Source organism: Anolis sagrei, chromosome 4 (assembly GCF_037176765.1).
Source record: "Anolis sagrei isolate rAnoSag1 chromosome 4, rAnoSag1.mat, whole genome shotgun sequence".
NCBI classification, from domain to species: Eukaryota; Metazoa; Chordata; class Lepidosauria; order Squamata; family Dactyloidae; genus Anolis; species Anolis sagrei.
In genome coordinates, this window is record NC_090024.1 from 195,203,183 (window position 1) to 195,212,629 (window position 9,447).

At 40.7% G+C, this 9,447-nt stretch overlaps 1 protein-coding gene across 1 annotated transcript; it reads right to left on the reverse strand.

The window, feature by feature from the left end:
* Nucleotides 1–3,656: 3,656 nt before the first annotated feature.
* On the reverse strand, nt 3,657–9,138 carry AVPR1B (arginine vasopressin receptor 1B). Its single transcript, XM_060771522.2, has 2 exons — nt 8,193–9,138; nt 3,657–4,131 (listed from the first exon to the last, which is right to left on the reverse strand). The coding sequence occupies exons 1-2, from the start codon at nt 9,136–9,138 to the stop codon at nt 3,809–3,811; spliced, it is 1,269 nt and encodes a 422-aa protein (XP_060627505.2). The 3' UTR covers nt 3,657–3,808.
* Nucleotides 9,139–9,447: the final 309 nt, after the last annotated feature.

Here is a 9,447-nt window from a genome sequence, read left to right on the forward strand (position 1 = left end):
CATAGTACAACAGCATGGGAAGCATGTGCCCAAAGTGTTGATATATTATGTCTGGACTGAGTTTGATTGGTCTCATCTGCCTGTGACCTCTTAGTGCCTGTCTCTACTTTCCAATCTAGTCTCTTCTATCTGTCTACATCATTTGGCTTATGTGAAATCTAGAAATTACTTTGGAAATAATGCTTATATTTTTTTCTCCCAGGTAGCAGACCTGGAAGTCACAGCTCTCTCTGTTTCACCAGACAGGTAATAAGATTTCTTTCTGCACAATCTCGGATGCATTCAAATAAAATCGCTCTGCTATTGCAAATGTTATTTTAATGTACCAAGACCTGGGGGGAACAGAGCATTTGTGTGGATTTGGACTTCAAATAAAATCCAAAGCATTTCATTTAAATGAGCAAGCTATATTTTGAATACCATATGCATATAAAATACTGAGATGTGGATATAGTCAGAGTTCAGAGAAATAGAATGTTTATGTTGTACATGGATGCAAGTCAGATAAGAAATCAATATAGAAAAGCACAGTAAATGCAAAAAGAAGTTGCAATAAAAAAATAACAGGGGTATTGTTCCTGTCACTGATTAACAGAGTTTGCAAATGTCTTCATTAGAATTGACTTACAAAGGAAATTGAATGAAACAGGAAACTCATAAACTCTTTCTCCCAAGGATGTGTCCTGCAATATGAATAACAGAAATTACCATGTGGCTTGAAATGGAATGAAATTGACATGCTGACTGGGGAATTCCAGAAGTTAGTGCTCAGTGGAGGTTGGTAGCTTTCATGTGAGTGAGGAGGGGACTCCATTCCAGATTTTTACTAGATTTAAAGGAACTTTCCAAGGTGCTCACCCCATTTAGGTAATGGATTTAGCACCTTGGAAAGCACTGTCAAAATGTAGGTTGAACCATGAATTCACTACCTTACAAACATAACAGCTACCAACTACCACTACTGTAGACCAAAATAGTAAAAAAATAAAACAAAAAAACCACTTTCCTTCAATTGGTGATAGCCAGTATTATAGCAAAAGGCTTTTATTTTGTTTTGATTTTAAAATATTTGTTTTTTTAAAGACTTCTGTTAGAGATGTCTGCACATATAATTTTCCCTTGCACAGGCCAGAATCCTCCATGATCTCAGTACTATTGTAATCTTTTCAACTATGAGGATGTGGCCAGACACTTCTCAGAACTTGCCTGCTTGCTATGAGGCACAAAATGGCCATTTGAGAAGACTTCAGGTTTCAGGGAAGATATATGGTTTGTGTAGCATAGGTGTGCTATGTTGAGACAAGCATAGGTCTACTATGTTGAGACAAGGTCCAGCCAGCACCCTTGTGCTGGCTGGACTGCTGACCTGAAGGTTGCCGGTTTAAATCTGTGAGATGCAATGAGCTCCTGCCTGTCAGCTCTAACTTATGGGGACATGAGAGAAGCCTCCCAGCAGGATGGTAACACATCCGGGTGTCCCCTGGGCAACATCTCTATAGACGGCCAATTCTCTCACACCAGAAGCTACTTGCAGTATGTTCTCAAGTCAGGTCTATGAGGCTACACTGTCTATTCAGAAATAAAATGCACAGCAGTATAATGATATTGATGTGAGAACATTCCTTAAAACAGGCAGTGGCTGTGCCTCTATTATCAAGATAGGTTGTGGTTGTTGCTTTCAACAAGTGAGGTATGGTCCTAAAGTGAATCTGGGACAGAAAAAATAGTGATTTGAGGTTTGGATTAAAGCTCTGGTTGATTATACTTTATCTGAAATGTTTGGGACCAGAAGTCGGATTCAAATTGTGTTGATGCCTGTATTTGCACATATGTATATAATAAGACATCTTGGAGATGGGATCAAAGTCTGAATAGGAAATTTATTTATGTTTGATATACACTTTATACACATACCCTGAAGATATAGTTTGAAAATATTTTAAACAATCTTGTGCATAAAATCAAATTTGTGTACATTAAACAATCAAAAAGCAAAGGTGTCAATATCTCAGCCACCCATGTGGATAATTTCAAATTTTGGGATATTTTGATTTCCAGATAAGAAATCATAAACCTGTATACAGAGTAGTATTTGGAGTTCAGCTAGGATTCTGGAGACTAGGGTTTGAATCCTTACTCAATCATGGAAACCTACTGAGTGACCTTGGGCACCACATTTTTTCAGCCTCAAAGACTGAAAAAGGCAAATCCCTCTGAACAAACCTTGCAAAGAAAACTCTGTGGCAGTGATTTATGTGATTTCAGCTCTGCAAAAACCATGGTTTCAGAGTCCCAGCATACCTAGCCTCCAAATATCAAATGAGACACAGGTAGATTGCAGGCAAATATCAGACCTTTATTCACTTCGGTCAAAGTGGGTGGGAAAAGAATCTGCATTCTCAAATCAGACATCAAGGCAATGAATACATGCAAAGACATTTATAGAAGTTTGACAACAATTCAAACAACTGGGTTTTGCCATGTCAAGCACTGATTGAAAGTGGTGCAGGTTACAATTCACACACTAATTGGTGGGGGTTCACCATCTGCCATTGCTACTGATTGGCTTCTGGTCTGGCATTGCTCCGGGAATTTTATTTTAATTATATCTTATATTATTTGCCCTCTTTCATAGCACTAATATAACACTATAACTATTGCAAATAGGCTAAAGACAAAAAATATAAGCCTTTCTCTGTGTAACACATAATTAACCTATACAACTCACTAACTGCTACAGAATATGATGATCTATTGCTTATATGCTTTTTTTTTAAAGGATTAGACTGATTCAAAGAAATAAAAGTTTATCAAGGATCATTAATTTAATAAACATGCAATACTCAGATTTCTGGGAAGAAATGGCATCATGCTGCTTTTTCTTTCTTTCTTGGCTTAGGGAGAAATAATAGATGTGGCATTTGCCAGTTGGGACTGTCACCAACCAGCTAGAATGGCCTCCTAGGCATTGGAGACTCGGAGAATAGCAAGCAGGTGTCCAATTCCTGTTTCTGGCAACCAGGGGACATGATTCTTAGGCACAGGGAATGGCTACAGAAATGGTATGAGATTGGATGGATCCTTAATTCAATGGGGCAGAACTTACAAAAGAGTCTGACTCAGTTACTGTGCCTGAAGTCAGATAGAAACAATGTCTACTTTTATCATCTTCCTTGTGTTCAAGTACACTCTTTGTAAAGCCCAAATGATAGATAGCTTCAAAACAGATACCAGTAAGTAGAAAATGAGTGTTAGTATTTTCTTCCAATTGAAACAAGCAGATTTGTAAACAAAACAAAACATAACAGTCCTTGGAACTAACTAGTTACCAATAAGTGTTACTTATACCAGTTGTTTTTCTTTTCTTTTTTATACATCTGAGGGATATGTTTCAATTACAATAAGGTAACAAAGGGTACATTCTTTTTTGTAGTGTGAAATGTACTGTTTTAGTTGCATTTATAGTTACAGGGATGTAGCTTTGTTACATAGATACATCATGTACTCGGTAGCAGTAGCTTATAGTGCAGCATTGTGTAATGTAAGCTAGAAGCCCATGTTGACACTCATTTCTGAATAACATAAAAGAAAATAGCTTTTGCTAAAAATGCAACTGTGATGGTAACTAAGTACATTTTGTTGCCTTAGAATGGCACATAATTATTCTTTTTTAAAAGTAATTTTCCAAACTCTGTAAAAAAATCATTGTGAGTGAAGATTTTCTTCAGTCCCACACAAATTGTAGCTTTTGTGTAGAGATGGAGAATAATGATCATCCAATGGCAATGCCTCAGTTCACCACAATACTTTAGAGTATTCCCAAATCACTCACAGTCTCCTCATAAGGCTGGTACAAATCCTTCAAGCTCCCCGGCTGCATTTCAACCCCAGCAGCAGCAGCAGCAGCTGGGGTACTTTGGGGGCTGTGAGTCAAGATGGTGGTCTTTCGGCTGCAGAGACTTCCGTTGGAGAACTGCCGCTTGAAATTGGAGTGAAGGCTTCCACAGCATGCAAAAAAGTGGAAGATGTCATGAAACAGATGTCCACTGAAGAACATGTAAATCCAAGGGTTACAGCAACTGCTGAGGCTAGCCAGCAACATGGTGATGGTAAAAGTCACATTGCTGGATTCTGAAACAAAGAGAAGAAGAAAAAAAAAGTGTAGGATCCATTTTAATAAAGATGTGTTGCAAGCTCTTGCATGTGGCTACATATGCATTGGCCAATTGCAACTTGTTGATAGACGATATAGGCTCATGTGTGCTTATGCTCAACATATTATTTTATTTATTATTTATTTATTTACTGCACTTGTAGACCGCCGTTCTCAGCCCTAGGGTGACTCACGGCGGTGTACAACATATAAAAACAGGCACAATTCGCAACATAAGCAATATCACAAACAACAATAAACAACATCACTATCAATAATACAATTACACTAAATCATTCACGACGTCTCATCATTGAATCACAATCCAAATCTCGTTATCCATGTTCCGTTCCAATCGTCATTGCCAATTGTTGCAGCATTTACTCAAACGCCTTCTCAAACAACCACGTCTTTAGTCTCTTGCGGAATGTCATAAGGGAGGGCGCCAGTCTGATGTCCACAGGGAGGGTGTTCCACAGCCGGGGGGCCACCACCGAGAAGGCCCTGTCCCTAGTCCCCGCCAGGTGTGCCTGTGAGGCAGGCGGGATCGAGAGAAGGGCCTCCCCGGACGATCTCAAAGTCCTCGTGGGCTCATAGGCCGAGATGCGGTCAGACAGGTATTTTGGGCCGGAACCGTTTAGGGCTTTGTAGGCCAACACCAGCACCTTGAATTGGGCCCGGTAGCAGATCGGCAGCCAGTGGAGCTGGTACAACAAGGGCGTTGTATGCTCCCTGCGTCCTGCTCCTGTTAGTAACATGGCTGCCGCGCGTTGGACTAGCTGGAGCTTCCGGGCCGTCTTCAAGGGCAGCCCCACGTAGAGAGCGTTGCAGTAGTCAAGGCGGGATGTGACCAGAGCGTGTACTACCGTGGCCAAGTCAGACTTCCCAAGGTACGGGCGCAGCTGGCGCACGAGCCTGAGCTGTGCAAATGCTCCCCTGGTCACCGCTGAGACCTGGGGATCCAGGCTCAACGATGAATCCAGGATCACACCCAAGCTGCGAACCTGCGCCTTCAGAGGGAGTGCGACCCCATCCAGCACAGGCTGTAACCCTATACCCTGTTCGGCCTTGCGACTGACCAGGAGTACCTCTGTCTTGTCTGGATTCAATTTCAATTTGTTCGCCCTCATCCAGACCATTACAGCGGCCAGGCATTTTGATGCCTTTCCCCCCTCCCTAACATGAAAAGTTCAGTGCATTCAAATATTTGAAATAGCCGTGGACTACATGGTATCAACAGCATATATTCTTATTCTTTAAACTAATGAACCCACTTTTGAGATCAGAATGAACTCTGCAAGACGCTGAACCTATGTGAGAGATGGGTTTCAGCATCTTGGGTAACTCTTTTAAAGCTTCTCCAAAGACAGGGCAAAACCCAACACTTTGTGACAATGAACTGCTTTAGGAAGATATTTAAAAAGGGGCAAAATGATTTTGAGAGGAGATGTTCAAATTTAAGACCTGAGAGACATGATTTGCTTCTATTTTTCCTATACAGGCAGTCCCCAAATTACAAACAAGATAAGTTCTGTAGTTTTGTTCTTACGTTGAATTTGTTTGTAGGTCAGAACAGGTACATTCTTTTCTCTACCTACCTACCTACCTATTCTAGCTTTGGATAGCATAGGGAAGTGTTAACACCCCTGTGGGTTTGTTTTACTGTCTGTTCCCCTGTTCAGAAGATTTCAACTCGGTTTCTGTCACTGTGATAATTAGATTTTGAAAACTGTGATGATTGGCAATTGTAAGGGATGATTGCCTTTGGTAGGTATACGGACCCCCCACACTTCTCAACATCCATGTGATGAGGTCCTGTCCCTGTGATAAACAGAGTTTGAAAAATTTGGCTTGCTGTGGAAACAAAGATAGGTGAGAAAACTTCAGTGGTGACATCTTTATCCCATGATAACTTTTTCATGAGTAAATTTCCCTTGCTAGGGGTAGATTTTTCTCACTTAATGTTGTCTCACCCCATTCTTAACTATGAGTCATTTGTAAGTTTGCTGTTTGTAACTCGGGGACTGCCTGTATACCACACACATCTGGCTTTTTTTTTTTGCATCTGTGGGTAGAAAGGATCCCAAGCAGACCCTGAAAAGATGAAGAATTTAATAATCTTTCTGTGGGCAAAACTTGGACTTTTGCACATTTTCCAAATATTTTCCTCATTTTGGGAATTTGGGGGGGGGGGGAATAATACTTTTTATGCAAAATAGCTATGGGGAGGGTGATTCTAATTTGTCTCCTGCCATAAAAAAAAATGTCAAAAAACCATTTTTGGAGTAAGGAAAAATCCCTGAACTTTGAAATATGAAAAAAAATATAAGGAAGGATATTTCACACCATACCTTGATCTGAGGTATCTTTCTTTAAGGAGAATAAGAAACAAGTATCTCTATAGCTCAAAATGCCATTTTTTGGTTAACAGGGATTACAAGAACCTGTGTGTTTTTCCAGTGCTTCATCCAAAGAAATCTGAAGAACAGTGTTCCTTAATACAGCTTGGAAAGCCAGAGCAGATGCTTAGAAGATTTTGAGCAGAAAAATAAAGGTAAAAATAATAACTTGTCAATGTCTTCAAGACTGAAAACTCATCTTTCTTAAGTTCTACTATGTATGAAGACTCCATTCCTAAATATGTTCACCTGAGAAAAGGAGTCTCACTTCAAACAGATATAAACAAAATTCTTTGATTAATGTAGAAAGCATTTTTACAATCTTAGGGACCTAATCACATTAGAGAATGAATCCACTTTAAATCTGATTGCTGCCTCCTGCAGAATTCTGGGATTTGTAGGAGCCTTTAACAGCCTCACTAAACTACAAACCTTAGAATTTTGAGGCAGAAACCGGATTTAAAGTGGATTCATTCTCTAGTGTGATGAAGGACTTAGTGGTAGCTTGAAGGTTGGGGGTTTGGTCCACATGACATCCATGGGTAGCATGGGTGGCATGTTCCTAGAAATATTCTAAGCATTACAACATCCTGGAATCTACTGCTGTTACAAAGGCTGTTTAGATTTCATCATAAAATGTTCAGGCTCAGGATCAAACTCTCTCCAAGGTGCAAACTCTTTATTTTAGCCTCATTCTAAAGTTTTTGTTTTTGAATTCAAGCATCTATATATAAAGATAGCTGCTCTGAGTTCCCCCTCGGGGTTGAGAAGGGCAGGGTAAAAATGCTGTAAATAAATAAATAAATAAATAAATAAATAAATCCTTCTTTAGATAATCACATTGATAATAACTTAGTTCAGGGTAATGTAAAGCACTCAAGAAAAAGACACATTAACACTATGAAAGTATATTCAAGTATAATAGTAAACAGTAGCATATTGGTTCACATTTCATTCAATTTATCTAATTGATCAAGTTACAGTAAAAAAAAATTCTAGAGCATTTGATTTATTATTTCAAAACCACAATGTCTGCACTTCTGGATCCTGTCACCAATTTTACATAAGACATTACAATTTCTAAAGCAAATCATTATTAAGGCATTAAAAAATCCCAATGACCCTCCAGATCTCTCCATATATCAGTGTCTGTTTTACCATAAGGAAAGCTAGATGGGGATGCAGAGCAATGCAATCACTAGCAGAATATTATTGTGGATTTTTGTGACAGCCAGCCTAGGCATTGCTGTTTACTGGGATGATGAAAATGGTATGAATTAGAAAATCAGTCTTTCTCCCTTCTACCATTCCTTCTCTTACCTGATGCCAATCAAAGAAAGAATGTAAGTAAAACAGGCTTGGGGTGCATCTGCTACTTTGTATGTGTGAGATAGGCATCTGTATGTGAGAGGCAGAGGGTCAAAGAACTGTGTGAATACTTGTGTGTTGAATTAAACTGTTTTCCTTCATGATTTTGTTCATGTATGTGGGATTGTCCTTCCTTTTTTTTCCTGGGTTGCAAGAAGACCATGTACTTGTGGTACAACTGTGGTCCAGATATTTCACTGGGCAAAAAAAAAAAAATCTATCTAGGAAGCAGGATGAATCCCTTGAACAGTTTCTCTGTGTCTCCTACTCACCATCATCTGGTGCATCCTTGTCCCACACCGACCACATCTGCACACTGAAGAAAGGTGCCCAGCAAGCCACATAGGCCATCACGATGACAAAGGTCATCTTCACCGTACGGATTTTAGCACGGGAGATGGTACGAATACTGCTTACTCGAGAACCACCATGGCACTCTGCTCCCTTCTGACCTGTGTAGGAAATGGAAGCTGTTGTCATGCAGGAACCACCACTCTTAGTCTTTCCTCTGAGATTTTTGCAGATCTTGTGGCAGATTAGCCCATAGCAAAGGGTGAGGATGGCCACTGGCAGCACAAAGACGCACAAAGTCATCCACGTGACATACGCCTTGGGTCCCCAGGGGTACCTAAATTCAGCCCAGCAGTCCAACACGCCAGAACCCTGGCGCACCTCTCTCACTGAGAAGATGAAGAGCTGTGGCAAACTGAGCAAGCAACTGAGCAACCAAGTGGATCCAATCATCAGGTAAGCCTGGCAGCTGGTCTGTTGAAGGGTGCGCAGTGGGTGGCAGACCGCCATGTAGCGGTCCAGCGTCATGGCAATAAGCATATAGGTGGAGGCAAACATACTCAGCACCTGTAGGTACTTGACAAGCTTGCAAAGAGGGTCAGGCCCCTGGAAGCGATAGGTCACTTCCCAAATCATCTGAGGTAATACCTGGAAGAGGGCTACAACCAGGTCAGTCAGGGCCAGGTGCAGGATAAAAAGGTGCATGCGGCTCATCTTCTTCCTCAGATGGTACATGGTCAGAAGGACCCCCAGATTTCCCACCAAAGTCACTGCCAGGATAGCAGCCAGAACCCCAATCTCAGCCTTGGCAAGTTCTTCATCTCGGGTGTAGAGGGCAGTTTGGTTGGTAGCCTCATTCTGTCGAACAGTGTTATCCAGCAGAGAGCTGTCCATGCAGCTGTTGAAGTAAGTGCTATTCTTCTCCATTGACAAAGATGCAAAAATGTTTGGGGATTATTACCGAGGCAATTCCTACAGTCAGTTGTTAGTGGTAGATGAAAGTCTCCTGCCCTCTCTCAAAATTATTTCAGATCAGATTATCAGCTCCCTTCTGATTGGATCACAAGAAGCTTGAAAGCTTCCCACAGATATTTTAGATGGTTCTCAGTGAACCATTTCATCCCCAAACATTTTGTCCTATTATTTCTTTCTTATCCTGAGAAGAGTCAGAGTCAGCTAACATTAGGATCACTTCAAAATCCCTTCCTCTCCAATACCCCCTCCCAAACTCCAGTT

Coding starts and splice junctions, on each gene's coding strand:
- AVPR1B (XM_060771522.2), bottom strand. CDS start 9,138: ATGGAGAAGAATAGCACTTACTTCAACAGCTGCATGGACAGCTCTCTG. Junction 4,132..8,192: donor CAAGGATGCACCAGATGATG/GTGAGTAGGAGA, acceptor TCTTTGTTTCAG/AATCCAGCAATGTGACTTTT.